We start from the raw sequence: 19984 nt of genomic DNA, 5'->3' as shown, positions 1-19984 counted from the left end.
TATGTGCTACAACCACCCAAACGTTGCCTGGGAAAATCATAAAGCCAGATGGTATGAAGATAATTGAGCTTAAAAAGTGGTCCAGGCTTTGCCTGATATAGCAGTCGTGTGGAAAGAGGTCCTCTGCTTGTTCCATAGTCTCTGACAACTGCTTCACTGACCTGTGTTTCTGCTCAGAGTTGCCAAGGGCCTCAGGAAATCTGCAGAGCTGAATGACTTGCACTTGTGCAAACTGGAAAAAAAAATGCTGTCTTGTAGTGTCACCTAGTCCCAAGAGCTAAGCAACTTTAACGTCTTTGCCCGCCTGCCAGTACTTAGGACTAAGGATAACACTGCTCCTCCAGCCTCATAAATTCAAGCTGTTAGTGGCAGGGCGGGTTTTTTTTTAACAGTAGAATTACAAGTTCTGTCATGTCCTGTGCTGTCAGCATCTGGAATAATCAGCCCTTGCAAAAACCTCAGCCATCCTTAATGACCCTCGCAAGAGTCCCACCTACCCATATATTTCTTTGCTTACAGAGCATGTAGGATGTTACCAAATGCAGGGTGTCTTTTGAAGTCCCAGAAAGCACCAGGTATACCCAACCATCCATCTGCACTGATGGATTTGCCTGTGCCACACCTGGAAAGGACTGCCAGGGCTTTGAATACACTGCAGTTCCAGCTTTCTATAGATATTTGTTTTCATGTTCTTATCTAAGATTTCTAAAGATGGGCTTCAGCACCCTATAACAATACTTTCTTTCCCCCCTCCATTTTGTCTAGACTCTAGCCGAAGTAAAAAAAAAATACTGCCAGCGCCATTACACAGCAGAATCCAGCTTGTCACAGAGTGCATGGTACAATGGCCCCTTCCGCACACGCAAAATAATGCGTTTTCAAACCGCTTTCACAACTGTTTGCAAGTGGATTTTGCCATTCCGCACAGCTTCAAAGAGCACTGAAAGCAGTTTGAAAGTGCATTAGTCTGCATGTGCGGAATGAGCCTTTGACTACTTGTTATCAGTGTAATAAGGTGAAAGATTCAGCCTTGTTGCTCAGAAGCTTGTGTTTCAGTTTTAGCTTTTTCATACAGTGCTACCCTTATGTTTTCTATTGTTCCTTAACCTCAGTTTTTCCAGTCTGTAAAATGGATTCTCTGCATTCTCTGTATAGCTCCGTTCTGAACTCCCATTTTTAGCAGCCCCCAAAGAAAAAGCCGATTCAGATTTAATTTTCATGATTTATACATGCCTTAGGCCATGTGCAACAAACATTTGCCACTTAAGGTCATACAAACCAGCTTCTTGGGACAGAATTTAAATGTCTGTTTTATTTGGGGCATGCCCTTTTCTGGTAGGAAGGACTGTACAGCAAGAGCTTCCACAAAGGAGATGGAAGCCACTAGATCTTGGAATCGCTTGAATCTAGTGAGGGACTAACCTACCAGTTCCTGTGTGATAAATGTATATCCCTCAGTGTAGACGGTTGTTGCAGGAAAGCTGACCCAAGTCTGTGTGCTGCATACTTGCAAATCAAGCAGGTAAATAATGGGGCTGTCTTAACATTGTTTTGGGGGAAAGGCTGCTTGTTATGGCCAACTGCACGTTAAAGGCTCAAAACAAAGTGGTTGGAGATAACACACTTTGCTGAGCTTTGCACATAGTTAGTTTGGGTGGGAAGCCTGATCCATTATCCACAACAAAAATAAGAGGGAAAATGCTGTCCCTCCCTTTATCTGTAAGTGTGTAAGGATGCCTCTTGTGAGGAAAAGTAGATTGCATGTGACAGAGCCATGATATCACTTTTTGTTGTTTGGGTTGTGGGTTGGGACATGAGATGCCATGGGTAGATTTCTAGCAGGCTGAATAAAAGTTTGAGGCACGAAGTTCTAGGAATTTCTACCAGGGAAAGTTAAGATTTATGCTGGACGCTTCCTAGCTGAAAGAATTGTCTGCATTGTTTCCATTGCTGCTGTGAATGTAGAAGCATAAAGACAGTCAGCGCAACATCAACATGGCGGCATTTGCTGTTTATTTTCCTGTGTCTTTTAACCACTTTCCCCTTCCATGTGTGCTTTACCCAGACTCTGCATTGGATTGCTGTGGTTGTCACAGCTGGTGTTACAATTTGCTGACCCTTTTGTTGGTTGTTTTGGCTCCTACGCAGTATAGCATTAGGACAATTCTGTTACAATTTGGAACACATAAATGGCAATAGATTGTTATAATGCTGCAATGTAACAGTGATATACAATTAATATCCCTACAAGCATCTTGCAGGATCCTCTTTCCTTTCCAGGCGATTGGGACTAACGCTGCTTGCGCCTTTCCCCTGCATTGAAAAGGGCTGGAGAATCCCTAGGTTCATTTTGTTTTTTAATGAATTCAGAGGAATTATGATTTGAAGCAGAAATAGAGAAGTGGCGAAATATCATTGTAGAGCTATAGCAAATGCTATTTTTTTAGTGCCAAAAACCCTGTGATGGCACTGCAAAAAAAAAATGTTGGGAAGAAGAAGAGTTTGGACTTATACTCCACTTTCCTCAACTGTACAGAGTCTCAGAGTGGCTTACAATCTTCTTCCCTTCCTCTGCCCACAACACACACCTACCATATCACAAATGTGGGTGGGATCTTTACATCAGGAAATTGTGCACCATTCCTTGCACATGGTGCATTAATGCCCTTGGTTGCATTCTGAGAGTATTGGCAAGGAATTTTGGGAATGGGAAACCCCAGAAAGAGCACAATGTTGTGTGGCTGTTCAACATTCCCCTCCCCAAACATTCCAATTTGGAAGTCAATGCAGAAATAAAAGACTATATGAAAACAGCATCATATGCTGTCCCTGCTGAGCAAATGCAAGAGACTGTGCAGTTTGTCTGGGTCCCAGGTCCATCTACCCACCACAGTCTTCTGCACCCAGGAGTACTGTCAGGCATGACTGTGGCCTATCTAGAAGCGTGCATAGTGGTAGCATCAGCATGAGGCAGTGAACGCTGGCCTCTTGTAGTTGAAACAGGAGCAGTTGGGAGGTAGGAGGTGTACTGCAGGCATGCAGGGTTGCCTCAACCTATCACTTCAAAGGCCAAGCAGGGGCAATTCCAGTTGCGGGCAACAACAGCAGTCTTGAGCCAAGCCATTAACAGCAGAGTCTGACCACCAGTGGCATTTATACTGAACTGCGTTGGAAGGGAGATGGTCCCATAGCATGGTCTAGCATCAAAATGCTTTCAGCTCCATAGCAACTGCATAAGGAGAGAACTAGAGCTGCATTTTGGATTTCCTTTTTTGTGAAAGAAAGAAAGAGAGAGAGAGGCTATTTACAGTGTATATTTTATTGATACGGGTCATAATTGCTGTATTTTTTTATCAGTGCTGATTTCCATACCGCTCCCAGCATGTATGTCAAATGCCATTGGTCCAGTAATAATAACAATAAAAAGTTTTTAAAATAATGTAACCCTTGCCTGCTCTCCTCGTACATCTGTGCCTCGTAGCTGACATGCTATCCTGGTTGTGTGAGCTGTGTTAATGAAGCAGGAGGCCCCGTTAGTGTATGGATGAGCTTGTTTTGTGAGTGGCTTGAATGTGAGGAACCGAACTTCTTTCATTACAAAAGCTACAGTCCCTTTGTCAGGTGCAGAACAAGAAGTAAATTCAGGGAAGTGGGGAAAGCCGTGCTTGTTAAAAGGACAGGAACTTTTTAATGGGATGTGGATAAGGTGATCGCTCCAATAAGATACTGTTTTGGTCACTTACTATAGGATTCCATGCTGCTTTTGTGGATGACAGTGGGCAAATTCATACAGGGAAGATTGGTTATCCAGTGGGGATTGAGTTAGCAGTGGATTTTTTGGTTGCAGAACTAAAACCCTTTCCAACTAGGTACAGATGATCTTCCCATGGGAAAATTCAGCAGCTGTGTCCTGTACTATGTGCAGTGATTTTGGGGGCCCTTAATTGCCGAAAAGTTCCACAGTTTATGGTGTTTATATAGTACTATTCAGTGTTCAAAATGCATCTGTACTGTTGTATACAATGACTGTCAACTCCACAGAGGAACGGGAGCAGAGGGCTGGAAGGCATGAGGTATACAAAGGTCCTTGAAAAATGGAGATTTGTGAGTGCAGCCGGACAGAGACCTCAACAGGGTATAATGCCATACACTCCACTCTTCCTAGGGGAATTGATCCATGTAATCTAGAGATCGGTTGTAATTCTAGGAGATTTTCAAGCTCAACCTGGAAGTTGCCAATCCAGGTACCATCCCTGAATCTCAGGCAACTTCCCAAGATGGAACTGACAAGCCTAAGGAGCTAAGTAAATTACCACAATATTCCCCAGTTGGACTGGCCAGTTAGGCCTGGGTCCTTTTGTTCATCTAATCTCAATGTGGGACATGACCTCTAGAAGTGATTTTCTCTGTCACCTGCAACTACCACCTAGTCCCTGGATAAAAATGTGGCAGGCAAAGGCTTACATTCATTTTACATGGGGCCATATCAGACAGAGATGATAGGTGAATTTGGAGGAAACAGTCCACTTCAAGAGAGGCATAAAGTTGCTGTTGTACAGGGGTTGTTTTCTACTATCTTTATTTTGACAATCCCGAACTTTTAAGCACTAACTTTTTGGAGCTGTAACACTTAGGAGCTGCAATTGCTGCAAAATGGCACCCTTATGCCCTCCAGCCTGCACAACAGTGAAAATGCAGAATGTCTGGACAGTTTTCAAGAAATGCTTCTGAACGGATGTCTTTCAGGAAAATGCTTGTGCCTTCACCCTCGCTGCTAAGCTGCAGTCCAAGCACAAGTTGCAATTCTTAGTAATTTATGTCCTCCTTTTCTTTCCACTAAGATGCAACTGCTCTCTCTTCTATATCCTTCTGTTTTGGTTGTTGGGGAATGTTGTTATTTGGGCTGGAATATGTCATACTACCAGGCAGCTTCTTTCAATCTATGCCATATTATCATGCAGAAGTGGTAAGACATCACAGGACACTTTCCCACCTCAAGGAGCTGCCTCTGGATGGGCTAACGGTGGTTATTTTTGGTGATTATGAAGAACATTTTTAACACATTTTTTCACGCAACACGTGATTGGTGTTTGGTGATGATCAGTAACCTGGATAGCTTTAAAAGGGGCTTGGACAGATTTATGGAGGAGAAGTCGATCTATGGCTACCAATCTTGATCCTCCTTGATCTGAGATTAGCAGACCCGGTGCTCGGGAGCAGCAGCAGCAGCAACAGAAGGCCATTGCTTTCACATCCTGCATGTGAGCTCCCAAAGGTATCTGGTGGGCCACTGCGAGTAGCAGAGTGCTGGACTAGATGGACTCTGGTCTGATCCAGCAGGCTCTTTCTTATGTTCTTAACACCATCCATTTACTGTATCTGCTATGTGTATTTTTGTTATCAGCTATGCATATTTTTTAAGTTGAAAATGTAAGATTTATATCTGCTCTTGTCTATCCTGCAGGAGCTTGGCATGGGACAGGGAAGGGGAGGGCACAGATGACATTTAAATCTTTGGACACAGCATGTTTTGAGGGCTAGAGACCATTGGTAATACCTGAATATGCAGAAGTTACTGACCACCAAATTGAGGCAAAAACTCCACAGTCTTCACTAAAGCTGCCTCATACAACTTCCAAGTGGCGTTGCACAAGAGCTTTGGACAGCATTACTAAAGCTTTGAAGGCCTGGGGGGTGGGGGGTGGGGTGGGGAAGGGGGAAAGGCAAGGCAACTGGAAATGGTAAATTTTAATCTAGGTCAAATTAGTCACAAATTCCAACGCAAGTGATAGATCTTAAATTTCCATCAAATTTAAATCCTGTTGAAATTGAGGGGATGAAGTACAATTCACTTTAGGTGGATTGGGACTATCAATATGTCAGTGCCATCAATGCAGACTAGTTGCCCCCAGGAAGTGTTTTCCTGGAGAGCTGCATTCTTTCTGCCCCAAATGGTGGCCACTGCATTTTGCTGTTGGGTATGTAGTTTCGAATAACTTCCCTGGCTTGTTTTTTAAATGTACTTTATAAGCTTAGCACACTGTCACTATATGCTCTAGCAGGGAAACATTGATGCAACTCTGAACAGCAAGGGAAACAGAACAAAATATTAGCCAATCTTTCCTGCTCCTATACCCAGTCATCGAATGACTATTTAATCCCTTTGTCTGCCCCCCCACCCCCACCTTGCATCCCCCGGGTTAAGCTCAAACTGTTTCAGCAGCACTAGAAAACTGCGGTGCATTTTTTAAAAAAAATAAATCCTGGATAACTTGAAGAAATTCCAGTTTGGTTGTGGTGGGTTTTCCAGGCTGTGTGGCTGTGATCTGGTAGATCTTGTTCCTAATGTTTCACCTGCAGTGTTTTGTGGTCTGGTAGGAGCAAGATCTACCAGACCACGGTTACATAGCCTGGAAAACCCACCACAACTCATTGAATCCGGCCGTGAAAGCCTTCGACAATAAATTCCAGTCTATTTGTTCTAATCGTTCTTCCTCTCCCCTTACCCACTCATGTCAGCATACAGCTGAATGGCGACTTCTTGTTCACCAAATTATCCTCAAATGAATGTGATCAACCATACGGCAATTCCAAGGAGGAGGAACGACCCATTGAGTTCAAGGGTATTTTCATTTTAAGTGCACCTAAGACTGGAGACTTAAGATCAGCATTCTTATTTTAATTTACAGCTTAAAATATATTTCCTTTGTATCAGAATATAAAATGGTTGATACATGTAGGTGGCTGCTTTTGCCATTTTGTGGAAGGACATTAAAAGCAACTAGAGGTTTTTTTTTAAAAGCAACGATATATTTCCCTATCATGGCCCACTGAAAAATACATGATCAATTCAGTATCAGAGTTCCCATCATCCCCACAAGCCAGACTGCCACTACATCAACAATTTGCAGAATTTTACAAGGAGGAATGAACATTGTTGTATTCTTAATGCTAGGCATCAGAATAAGAAGGCAGCAGTTTGAAACAGGAGCACAGTTTAATAAGTCAGATTCCTTCTCAGTGTGTAGCTGTGGTAACTTCCTTTTTCTTGTGTGTTTGCCAACACTAAGACCAGGAGTGCACTACAGCAGTCTGAAACATTAGCCTGAATTAAACAAACACAGTTGTCACAAATATCCAGAGATCAAATCTTGTCAGCTGTGACGTAGCTACTTTAGCTGCAGAACAAGCTACACACTCAATATGGTTCCTTGAGTGCACTGAACACTCCCATACCTCACCCCTCCCCCTCAAAAACAAATGGAGCAGCCACTTGTATCTTTGAGTTGAGGTCAGGCTTTGGATTGAGGGGTGCTAGGGGTCCTTGGGAAACATCTGCCAATTCAAAGCCACCACTTCACTTGCAACTTGCTTTTCTTCTTGTGAGAGAAGACCCCCATAGCTTTTCCCAGTTGGGGAGAAAAGCAGCTGGAGGGGAGGGGAGTTTGACTGTGTAAGGCTGGAACTCATGTCAAGACCACTAGTGGCCACTTTGCATTTAAACACACACAGAGAGACTGGAACTAACACATAATGTGCAAATGTGCAGCTTGGTGCACAATTCCTTCTTACTGGTGTCAGAAAAAGATTGGGTAGCTGAACTGCCACTGGAAGACAGTCCAGCATAGCTGGCAGCAGAAAAGATCTCATTTTATACACCAGCATTTGGAAACGGGATAGCTATACTGTACCACTGAGGGCCATGGTTTTGTATCGGAACCAATCTTCTAAGTCTAAGTCTAAACAATCAACTTTTCTGCTGATGGCATCTGAGGGGCGGGCTATGTTTGAAAATGCCAGTGGGCAGTAGCCGAGAGCTCTTCCAACTTCACAGTGGCAGGGTACAGGGTGACTGCCGCCACCATGTACTGATATCACACTGTGCAAACGCTTCTCCGCCCTGACTAGGATGGCCAAGACTAGACAAATCTTTTTGGATCTTGGCAGCTAAGCAGGGTCAGCCCTGGTTAGTATTTGGAAAAGAGGCCACCAAGAAACTCCAAGAGTCTCTACGCAGAGCCAGGCAATGGCAAACCATCTCCGAATGTCTCTTGCCTTGAAAACCCTACGAAGTCACCATAAGTCAGCTGCAACTTGACTGCACTTTCCACAACCAAATGGTTTTGCAGCTTAAGCACTCTGTCCGTGAGCATTAAAAATGCAAGTAAGTTGAGGATAGTTTTTGACTTCCAGTTCTACAACACTGGTGCAGATAAAGTTGTTGAGCAGGAGACACATGATGTAGTGAACAAATTAGCTAGAAAACAGGTCTATAGAGTCCATATAGGATGCTGCTGTAGCTGCAGAGTTGTGCATTGCAGAAGGCATATATTTCATGCAAGACAGTAGCTTGCCAGACTTTACTAGCTCATGGCAATGGGCAGCACAAACTTTTTTTCTCTTGACAGGTCACTAGGTGTAAGGTTATTCAACTCCATTTCAATGGTGCTGATACAGAATGGCCAGGAGAAATGCTAAGTAGAATATAAGCTACTGCGCAAAGGTTGGTTTCTCTGTCTTTGGAAGAATATAGTTTATAATGGGAAAGATGGAGAACGCAGCGCTTGGTTCATAGTTCAATCTGTTTCTCCATTCAGAATAGAGGCATCACACAATTTGTTGAGATCTCTGTCACTCCAGGCTCATAATATCCCTTCTGTTTTAAAGACCAAAAAATGTGTTGTTTTAAATTTATGTACCAACAACTGCTTTTCAAGCATGGGGCTTCACACGTCGGCTTAGCTACAAAAAAATAAAGTTGTAGGAAGACAGACATGTGAATGGCATAAGGACACTGCAGAAATGCAACACAAGTGAAATGGAGGTTTTAAGGTGCGAGGTACCCGCCGTCGCCCAATGTTCCTGGAATCAGCTGATGTGGGGAGCTGAACGGTCATTTGTCACAGTTGGTTTGAGGTGAACGTTGGCAAAAGGATTCCTGCAGAGAAAAAGTAAGGCACAGCTTTAGGGATCACATGGCCTTCATTAAACAGGGACAACAGGACAATGGCAGGAACAAGGAGAATGAAACACCAACAGCAGTCAGGAGAAGTACAGCTCCCATTACAACCAGAAGAACACACACCAATTTTTACTAGACTTGCACAACTATGGTTTTACATGGAAGGAAGCTGGGTCCGAGGTCATTTGAATTGTAAATGTTTTATTATGATCCTTTTCATTTTTGCTCTCAAATATGTGGAGCACTGGTTGTGGTGGGTTTTCCAGGCTGTGTGGCCGTGGTCTGGTGGACCACCACACAACCTGGAAAACCCACCACAACCAGTTGAATCTGGCCGTGAAAGCCTTCGACAATACATGTGGAGCTCTTTTTTCATTCAGAAAAAAAGAACCGATGGAAAGAGACAACTTTTCTCATGGGGAGAACAACACCCAAAATGTTCTTTTTTCAGCATGAGCAAGGAAGAAACCTGCCAATATTCTGATGGCAAATATCACTGAGGATCAAAGCCAGATCAACACAATCCATTATCAGGATCCCTTGAAGTATTTTAAAGCTGCTAAGAAGCCTTAGGTGGCTGATTTGAAGTCAGGGAATAGTCTTAGCTGGGGGATGCCTAACACTTGCCTCACATACCTCTTCAACCACTAAAATTACCCCTCTGAAATTACAGGTAATGCCCCAGAATGAAAAGATAGGAACAAACACTTGGGACTACTAATTAGCTTTTTCTTTTTTAAGACACAAAACTTGTGAGAACCTAAATCACAGGTCTCTTGTGTCATGTCTGGTTTCACCCTAAGTGTTGGACCTCAAGTTATTCATTATTATGTGGATTCCACCAAAACAGCCTTCACTCTTGCCTTGGGGACACGGGTTCTATACTCTGCTTCACATGCCCTTCTCTCTGTGCTGAGGAGACAGTCCTCTACTGCGAAGCTTATTTTCTTTTTTACATGAGGCACTTCCATTTGCACTCTTTCAGTGAGTCCGAGTACCTGCATCAAGAAGAATCAAGCTCCTCTGCAGTGCCCAGACAGCTAAAGAAAAGCTAAGATACAGGATCCAAGCCGTGGAGTTAAACACTTCACAATTTCAGTATTCAGTTGTGTTACAGCTGAATGGGAACAATCACCAATGAGGCTTTTGTGGCATTCCCTGGGCAATGGTAAGATGCTCCAACACTAACTTTTGAGGCAGTAAAAAATTCAAAGGGCTGGTGGGTTTTAGAAACCAGGTAAACCAAGACCACTAAGCCACTTGCATTTAGTACCATCAAGAATCAAGCTGCTGTGAAATTCCCAATAGATTTTAAAAAAATCTATTGTTCTGGGTAAGCAATTGCTATAAAGAAGTCTAAAACAAAGGCTCTGGGGCAAAAGCATGAGACAATCCTTCATGAACACAATTTATCTGTACACACTCACATATGTACCCCACCTAACCTCATGGGCAGGATTCCACAACGGTCAAAGAAAAATCTCTTTGGCTAGGAGGAGTCATCTTCCCTAGGAAGAGGCTTGCTGAGGAGAAGGAAGCTACCTTAGGGCTGTACATCCACGTCCTAGGAATCTCAAGGAACTGGAGTTATTGTTCTGCTCCTCCACACCCAGAAAAAAGCACATTTTATTGATATTTACATTGCACCTACATTACACGGCACTGCTTCCTCCAGAACATCTTGCATCTATCCAGGGCAAGCTGCTCCTCTCCCAAGCAACTGTTAACAAGTCGTTGTTGTGGGCCTACCATACTTTCAGGTGCAGGCTGCTCCAGCAGAGACCTATCTAGAGCCTGATTAAGGTCATGTAGGGTGGGTGTGAAGGAGGCATTTCCAACCAATAGCTAAATGCATTTCTGATCTATCCTGGCACAAAGAGATCTGAGTGGGTGTCGCATCTGCTGCTTGTCGACAAGCAAAGTTTGTACTGAGTTTGGCTCAGCAGCAAAGAAATAGTGTGTGAAGTTTGGCCAGATCTTATGCATTTAGGCCAAGGAGAATATATTCCAATCCCTACAGTCTTCTCTGAAACAGAAAGCCTGCTTTACCTTCCACTTACATGCTATGCACATAATGGGAAATGTATGACATAGAAAGAGGAAGACATGAGAGGAAGACATGCACATGTTGATGAATGTTAAAATATACCCTTCTATTGAAGTTCGCCTTTTTGCCCTCTGTGGAATCTTGCAGAAGGTTCACTGTTCCAGAGGTTGCCAATACATTGGAAGATGGTACAGGGAAAGTAATAATTTATACTTTCTAGAAGATTGCCATCTATATGAGACTGCTTGGATCTGAAAGATCTGATTCCTACAGTCGTAGAAAAAAGGGCACTTTTGGAAGCCATAACCTAGGCCTAAAAGCAGCATGTAGGACTTAACAGTACACATTTTCCCAATCCAAACTGCTGCAGACTGTGCCTGATACATCTCAAGGACAGCAAAATGGATTCATTTTTCTTTACTTAGGTTCTTTGCCTGCCTTGTCTTGTGGGCTTAGGGAATGGTACACTTTCATTTTGTACTTTTGCCTTCCGTATTTAGATGTAGGAGAGCCTACATCTATGTCTCACATGAAGGAACAGGTTATGTGCCAATAGCAACATCACAAAATCAAATGTAGCAGCAAAATGCCGGTTGTTAGATAATAACTGGACAATGACTTCAAGCGCAACTGATTAGTTTACTTGCCACGTTGAAAGAACACGAGGCACCAAATTGGTCCTACATTGGACAACACTGCGTTATTCCCAACTGTTTGGAATTAATGAAGTAAAAGATAGACTGGCACCTTGTGCAATCGCTAAACAATTTCTTCATGAAAAGGAGGCCATTCTTTTTTAGTTCTTGGGAACTGTTGAGTCATCAACACCTAGACTGGTCCATATGCATCAAATATACGCTCTGAAAACAAACCTGTAAGCATGTCCTCCCCCACACTGTTGAATTTATAACAGCTCTACAGAGGCTGTTTATATTTGTGTATAATTCAATTTACCTGCAGTACCACTGTCCACAACACACACACACAATAAATACAGCACCAATGCCCCTGTTCTCTTCCTAGGGCAGAAGATGTCAGGGCACAGGGTGGTTGTAGTCTGTAGCAGATTGAGATATTAGCTCCAATAGGTAGAAATGTTTTTTTCCAAAACCCAGTAAATATAAAAACCAAATAAAAGTCCATTCATCAACAAACCTATCAACGGAGGCAGCCAGCCTCACCTTTCTCCTGACTGGAAAAGGTGAGGCTGCCTGAAAAAGCGATTGTAAACTTGGAACTCAAAGGAAATCACGGTATCCGTTATTGAGGAATAGTTCAACACAGAGTAATGGACACCATGGTATCCATTTGAATTTCAAGCTAACAATTATTTTTTTCAATCACTGCCACTTCCATGCTCAAGAAAGCAGTCAAAATGCTGCACTTCTGAAAAGATCCCATATCAAGGCAAGCATTAGGTATGGAAGTAAGGATCTATTTGCTTGATGAGAATGAAAAAAAGCTTCATACCAGACTTGCACTGTGAATGGGGGAGGAACTCTTGTGAATACCCTGACTTCCCTTTTGTATACTGTATTGTCATAGGATGCAAAAATAATTAGGAATCAGCCATTTGTCCAGATGGTAGGAGAAATCTGCAGTGGTTTTGATGGATAGGTTCCTGATAAATAGGTAGCATTGCTAAAAAGGATGCAATTATATTTTGCATCCAATAATCCCTATAGTACCCCATGCTAATAAAGCATTTGAGTCCAAGCATAACTTAATATACATCTCAAAGTACAACATTAATATAAAGTGTTTTATTATGAACAACTGAAACGTTATAAACTGAGTGAGTTTTCAAGCTCCTTGGTAATTCCATGAAAAGACCCAGTACTTGAACACGTTATTGGTGAGGCATCCATGCAACATTGTTTTTGTACAGTGTCTCAATTAAATTGGGCTACTTCTCTTTCAAATTGGTTACATGTGCTTAATTAGTATGACAGCACAACATCTGTCCAAATTATGGACTTCTGGTGTGGTAACTAAACACAGATGATTTGCACAGGTAGCAGACCGGTTTAAACAAGACATGGTGAATTTGAAGTCACAAAGAGTTCCTTTGCCTATTAAGGCCTCATTTATGACCTTTTAGATGGTCCTAATAAATGGCATTATACTCTGTCGTGGTTTGCTGGATTATGACATTCATCAAAGAGGGGAAAAAATGAAGTTCTTCTGAATGGATAAATGGCAAGATTAGAAGTCCGTGTGTGTATAATTGGTGGGATATACAATATCCATGAATACTGGGAGGCTGCTCCAATGGGATGCCATCATGCAATACCACAACTTGTGCATGTGCTTGAGTGTGTGCATTATAGAGGGGAGAGGCTACAGTAGAGTTCCACTTGTATTACCAGCATTTCAGAATTTGGGAAGATACTGAAGAATAGGCTAGCATATGTTAGGCTGGCTTTGGAAACATGCCATAAACTTTAATGAGTACAGAGAAGGCCAGGCAGGCAATTAAATGGTTTGGGAACTGTGTGGTTTGGCAACTGTTATGTTCTATGTAAAAAGCAAGGAGTAGGAAGCTAGTCAATGGGCCTTTTCCCACTTAACTTAAGCCCGCGCTACTCTCCTCAAGTAGCGCGGGGTCCCCCGGCACTCCCCACTACAGCGCGCGGCATCCCTGGCGCTCTTGTAAATGGTGCCTTTTGATGACCCCGCGCAGAGCGCGGGGTCGTGAGGATGCCCAGGCGTGTGCCAGGGATGCTGCGCACTGAGAGCAGTGCGCGGCATAGGGGAGATCGTGGAGAGTGGGGAAACGCCCAATAAAGAGTATTTGGCCAGAGGTTATGCTCAGCCAAAAGGTCATGGCAAAATCATTTATTCCTAAAATATGGACAATCTGAGACTTACTCAATTCACAGAGTTATTGCCCAGATAAATGGGGAGGGTTAAAATGATGTCTACAAACAGTATCATATTGTGGATTGAAAACAACAATGGATGACCTTCCCTGATGGTTGGAGAATATTTTTTGGGTATGTGTGTGTGTCCTATTTTTAGTTTACTGGTACTGGGCAGTGACGCAGGTATAGATTTTTTAAAGGGGTGGGTTCGGTGACTGAGGGCTTTCTGGCTGTTCCATTCCATGCATTGTTTCAAGCAAGCTGGACATGTAATGGGAGGGGTTTGAACCCAAGGACCCCCCACCCCACCTACGTCCCTGGTACTGGGTCTTCATGCAAACACAGCAAGATCTTTTCTCAGTTCATAGCACTTGTCTTAGCACTAATGTCTTACAAAAGCCCATTCCAAGTCGGGCTCAGCAGACAGGGATGTCTGGAAACTTGATCAGAGTAGGCCTTTCCTACAAGAGAGATTCCAGAGCAGGAAAATATATCCATGCAAATAGATATTTTTGTGCTTGAATGGGATTACCTGTTGAGTTCCTTCATATGAGATCAGAGCCATATCAGATGTGAAAAGCATACCTATGTATTTTTTTAAAAATAAGTGTACCTTTAAAATACACAAAATTTACAATCACTTGGGTTCTGGGCCCCAGGTAATATGCTCATGGGGATCTTAAGCTGATGCAGCTCACATTCATTTTGCATTCTGATATTACACTCAAGCACTTCAGAACTTGGTATGAAGCAGACGCAAGCCTATTCCTCAAGAGTGGTTGTACAGGTATGGAAAGAGTTTCTCCCCTCTTTCGGACTTCTCTGCAACCATCACTAGCCCTGCTTATTGAAAAGGGCTGCTCAGTTCACAGCAGCAAGATTAATTATCCTATTTTTAAAGCACAGACAATTAATATTCCCTACTTAATTAATGCAGAAGCTCAGATCATTTTTCTCCCAGGGGATGCTAAAATAGATTCTTGAAGCTGAGAGGAACTAACAGAGGAGGAGGGGAAGTACTGAAAATTGTTCTCGCTGTGATTCATCAAGCAATAGTTAAGTATTTTTGTAATGGGAAGTGAAAAAGGCAAGGGTGAATCAAGAGCCTGCCAAACCCCAGTCAGTCTGTACTCCTCTGTGGAGTGAGACAAGGAGGGTCGCGGCTAAGTGTGCTCTATGACCTCACTAGCGCTCATCTGGCATTCGCTTTGCTGTTCTGCTTTGAGTAATGGAAGCAGGGACTTGGCCATCTAAACCTGGATCAATATGTTTAGCAATGAGACACAAAAACATGGTTGAGATTCTAATCAGTTCTGGAGAGTGCAAAGCAAACCTTTTAAAATGCACCTCTTTTGTCTTAAACCAGAAGAAAATTTGTTTCAGACCACCAAGTCTATGGACTTTAGAAGTCCAATAAATACTGTGGAAGAAATACATTTTCACCATATATCTGCTTGTAAAGGATGTGTGTTTTTCTAATGATAGTTGCCAACAACTATTCATAAATCCAATGGTGCAGTAAACCACACTCGTTATTTGATCAGCCTAAAGCAGGGTACCTTACATGCATGGGATCTTCGGTGCCTACAGAGGTATGCCAAGCATACATGCAACACCCTGACACATTCCCATCCAGCCGTTCTGAGTGCTTAAGCTTGGTTTATGAACATATGCAATGGATGGGTGCGCATGTGTTCTGGTACTGAAAAGAATAAGCCAACAAGAGCAAAAAAAAATCCTTGCCACATCAAGTAGGAAGAAACCTAGTATAGCCAGAGATCTAGCAAACTTGCTGAAAACATCATTATTACTGAGCAAAAATGCCCTCCACCAGCAAGACCCCCCCAGCTGCCCAGGCTGTGAAGAACCCAACCGAAACTCCACCCACACTTCACCCCAGCAGTGAGGCAGCAAAAAAGGGTCTGAGTGAAAAGATGGGGTAGGGGCATGAAGCCAGGAGTGCGGGTTGTAGACATGGCTTATTTCAAAGGTCAGCAGAGGAAAAGGAACCCAGTTCCATCAGCCAATAGGTAGACAAAGAAATTCCTAACAGTAGCCTGAGGTGCAAGCAAATGAGTCAAGCTCTGAACTGACCTGCAGATAATTTACTATCAGCGTGTCCATAGCCATTCAATATCAGCCCCTTTTCCACAGTCAATAACAGCCTCCACCCCCGTATTGTGGTTCCATGTTCACTAGGGCTGATTCCGCATGGGCCAAAAACAGCAGTGTGAAAACAGTGTGAAAATGGTGTAAACCCTTTTACAGCGTTTCAAACCCTTTTACACCATTTTCACACCACTGTTTTTGGCCATGCGGAATCAGCCTAGCATTTAAATAGTCAGTCCAGAGCACTCTTAGGAGTGAGGTGAGGGGTGAAGGGAAAGGAGTTGGCACAAAAAAAGTGGTTAACTTACAACTACACACAGTCAGGGATACATCTCAAAACCTGGCCACTTCAACATCAGCGCTGTAATGGAAAAATAGAGAGGATGTTTGAAGACCAATAATTGGTAATAAGTAACAAGAGGGAGGGATGAGGAAGTTGCAGTCACTGAGAAAATTAGACAATGGGCTCCCAGATTCTTGATGGTCAATGGAGATGTTTCATGACCTCATTATAGCTTGGATGCAAGGGATCTGAGAAAGGCATGTTTGTAACTTACTGCAACTTAATGACAAAGGCAAGATTTATTGTAAAGCCTAACTTCAAGTTGCTGCCCTTTGTAAATTGCTAGGGATGGACCAAGAAGGCAGCTCCCTGCAATTCATCACGTCTCTTGTTTAAAATTCAGAGAACTTCTTCAAGGAAGCAATCTCTCTTTACCAGGCCTTAGCAGCATGACAAATCTGAGGCGTTTGAAAATGGAGGGTCAGGTGTCTGCAGTCACAAGCCATAACACAGATCTATCACATGGTGATAATTGCACAGAGCCTCTGCAAGACAAAAGCTTCAGGCAATCAAGCTAATGCATGATAATTCAGATTATCACATGGGTAACATACTTGCTAGAAGGGGGTGGTGTATGGAGAAAAACTAGGCTGCTCCAACTGGAAGTCAGCAAGCAATGTTTCAACCAGACAGCCACAGAAATAAGGCTGGCTTTAATGACCTTGATAAGTCCACAAAGAGGCAGGGATGACTGTACTGCCTCCTCAGTACCCCTCATTTCTGAGCTGTAGCAAGGGCTCCGCTATTTCACAGCAGCTAGCCAGAAGCAAGCATGCTGCTGGCCACCCACAAAGATACAGATGCCACAAAATGAGGTTCTAAGCTGCCACGGTAGAACTACCATTTCCTAGGACAACTGGAAAAGCAAAACTATAATGGTTCAATTGAACATGACCCTGGTTACACAGACAAAACCAGTATTAGCTTGGGTTTAAACTCTTCCTTAGTAACTTCCCACCAAATACCCTATTCCTGTGGTGGCAAACCTATGGCACTCCAGATGGCGAACCTATGGCACTCCAGAATTACAATTCCCATCAGCCCCTGCCAGCATGACCAATTGGGGCTGAAGGGAATTGTAGTCCATGAACATCTGGAGTGCCATAGGTTCACCACCACTGTGGTTATTCTGTCAGCTGGTGCATGTGGCTTGCAGGATACCTTCCCCTAAGTCCAGTAGAAATCAGAATTAGTTGATCCATTGATGCACTGTACAGACTTGTGCAAATTGTCCTGTCAGCTTCAGCTACTAATGCATAAAATATTAAGAATGTATTACCCTTCTAGGATTGTCAGAAGATTTCTAAAAAGGGCTGTAAAGCCTTTTGGTACACTCAAATATATGAACTTGTGACTGGGAGGGGGACAGAGAAAGAAAGAGAAACAGACTGAAAGCTAGCTGAAAGATAATAAAATTCTTCAGTATAATGAGTTATCACTATTTGACAACACACACACTTTGGTGACATATCAGCAGTCAACGGAAGAAAATTCAATAAACCCAACTCAGTGGAGGAAATCAAAACTTTTATTCAAACAACTTAGTACAGGGCACATTTCTCTTCAGCTTTATTGATTTTTATGATTTTTACTTTTTTAAAAAAAAAGTTTTTTCCCCAGCACTTTTACAGTCTTCACACAAGTTTTGCGTATTTTTTGTTTTGCGTTGTCTTTTACATTTGTTATTTGATTACAGAATACCCTGGATGTCAAAGTCTTTTGAGCAAAGTCATGACAACAATGCGAGGAGGTTTTTTTGTAATTACATATGCCCTAGGTCTAATATATAAAACAAATAAAACCTTCACTATGTGTGTAGATGGCTCTTTCATATATACAAATAGTCAAGACTATATTGCCAGCAGCCTCCTACGCAGAGCAAATGTGATTCTATTTTGGTTTTTCTTTTCTTTTTCTTTAAAAAAAATCACATTGGGGTTAAAAAAAAGAAAAAAATGGTATTCAGCTTTCCACTGTGGATTTTCAGCCGGAAATGAAAGAGTTAAGTCTTTCAGAGGGGCCACGTGACTGACTTCCCAGAATTCAGAGATTGAAGAAGCAATACCAGTAGCCATTAATTCCAATCCTACCGTGTTTATCTCTGAAGTTAACCAAGACACACAAAGAAGATTGACAGCATTTTAGGAACTGAAAACACTTAAGTTTTTTCTCAAAACCATCAGGTTTACATCCTACCCACCCATCCACCCCCAAACGCAGGCAGTTTTGCCGCCCATTTCTATCTAAAAGAAGTGATGGAGGAAAGCCCTCAGATTTTAGAGAAAGAAAAGTCTTTGGAATGATTTGACAAGCTGCATAACTCCACAGAACATTCTTTCCCCCTCTCTTTGGGCAACCCCAGACTTCAATACCCCAGAGCACTAATCATGAGGTAACAATACCTTCCTACAAAATATATATATATAATATATATTATATGTATATATAAAACAAAGCATTTTTTTTAAAAAATGGATACTGGGTTAGTGCTCAGCTTAACCTGCTGGAACAATCCAGTTCACCCTAGAAACCGGCCACCTCTTTCCACGACCAGGTGTCCAAGAACCTCTCATTTCTCTTCCAGCAACCATGGAAGAGCCACAGAGGGTGACCAGCCTCTCTGACATCAATATGCACCTTCCCGTTAGACAAAACTGGCATCATGGTCAAGGTCAAAAAAAGGATCATTGGAATAACAGTACGTACACCATAGGCCATGCATATTTGTTTCTGGATTTTAAAAAAAGACAGAGCGAAAAAAGAAAACAAAATCTTCATTTGTTTCCCTATTAATGTGCAGGTGACATTAAAGCCTCAGAAAAGGGATAGTGCATTTTTTCCTTTTTAAAAAAAAGAATAATTTACAAAGTACAAAGAGAGAGAAAAAGAGAGAGAGAGAGAGAAAGAGAGAGAGAGAGAGAGAGAGATGCAGAATTTCCATCTAATCTACTTCCAATGTAAACTGCATCCAGGTGGCGGCTGCCGCAGTGAAAACCAGCAAACCCTGTTTTGACATTTTTCTGCTCGAAAAAGGATGTCAGCAAACGTTAGGGGACAGGGCAGCAGCACCAATGGGCTCCTTGAAGATCAGAAGAGTTAGAATTCCAGGAGGAGGGCTGACGTTAAAAAAAAAAGAGGAAGAAGTATGTGTGCAGGTGTGGTTTGTGCAGAAGAAAGAAGAGGAAAAGAAACAGAGAGGACAGAGAAGCAGAAAAGTCTTCCAAGCAGCAGCCGCCATTTCTAGTCAAGGTTCCTCCTCTCACACTGTAGAGACCAAAGTGCCACTGCCGCTGTGGAATAGAAAAAAAGCACAGAATGCTGCCAGACTGCACTTCATAACCAAAAGAAAGAAAAGAAAAAAGAAATCATCCAATGGACAACCAAACAGAAACACATCTTGAGTGCAATGCAGTATCCCTTTGGTTTTCAGAACATGGAAAAGGGGGGGGGAGGGGAAGAGATTGAGCAGGTCCCAGGATGGCTGTGCTCAATGCTCCCTCCCTGCAGGCTCAACTTTAGAGTGGTCACAGCACTGTGGAATGCTGTGGGTAGGGGAAAGATTCATTACATTTAGTTGATGTTAAGCAAGGTTTCTAGACCTCTCTAACGCCCATGGAAATATCAAACTGAAGACTTTTAGACTGGGGATTGATGCTCAT

General features: G+C 42.7%; 1 protein-coding gene across 6 annotated transcripts in view; it reads right to left on the bottom strand.

The window, feature by feature from the left end:
• Positions 1–6252: 6252 nt before the first annotated feature.
• BAIAP2 (BAR/IMD domain containing adaptor protein 2) overlaps positions 6253–19984 on the bottom strand; it is a 156016-nt gene continuing 142284 nt past the window's right edge. For 2 of the 6 annotated variants that reach the window (XM_048488494.1, XM_048488498.1), the window contains 2 exons: positions 16291–16343; positions 6253–8938 (listed from right to left, as the gene is read on the bottom strand). In XM_048488494.1, the coding sequence (XP_048344451.1) occupies positions 16316–16343 (28 nt within the window). In that variant the 3' untranslated portion in view covers positions 6253–8938; positions 16291–16315. Of the gene's footprint in view, positions 8939–16290; positions 16344–17835; positions 19616–19984 lie in introns of those variants that run through there. The other 4 variants (XM_048488492.1, XM_048488496.1, XM_048488493.1 and 1 more) reach the window with 2 other exon arrangements.

This window comes from Sphaerodactylus townsendi, linkage group LG03 (genome assembly GCF_021028975.2).
Source record: "Sphaerodactylus townsendi isolate TG3544 linkage group LG03, MPM_Stown_v2.3, whole genome shotgun sequence".
NCBI classification, from domain to species: Eukaryota; Metazoa; Chordata; class Lepidosauria; order Squamata; family Sphaerodactylidae; genus Sphaerodactylus; species Sphaerodactylus townsendi.
This window is presented reverse-complemented; position numbering and strand designations above follow the sequence as displayed.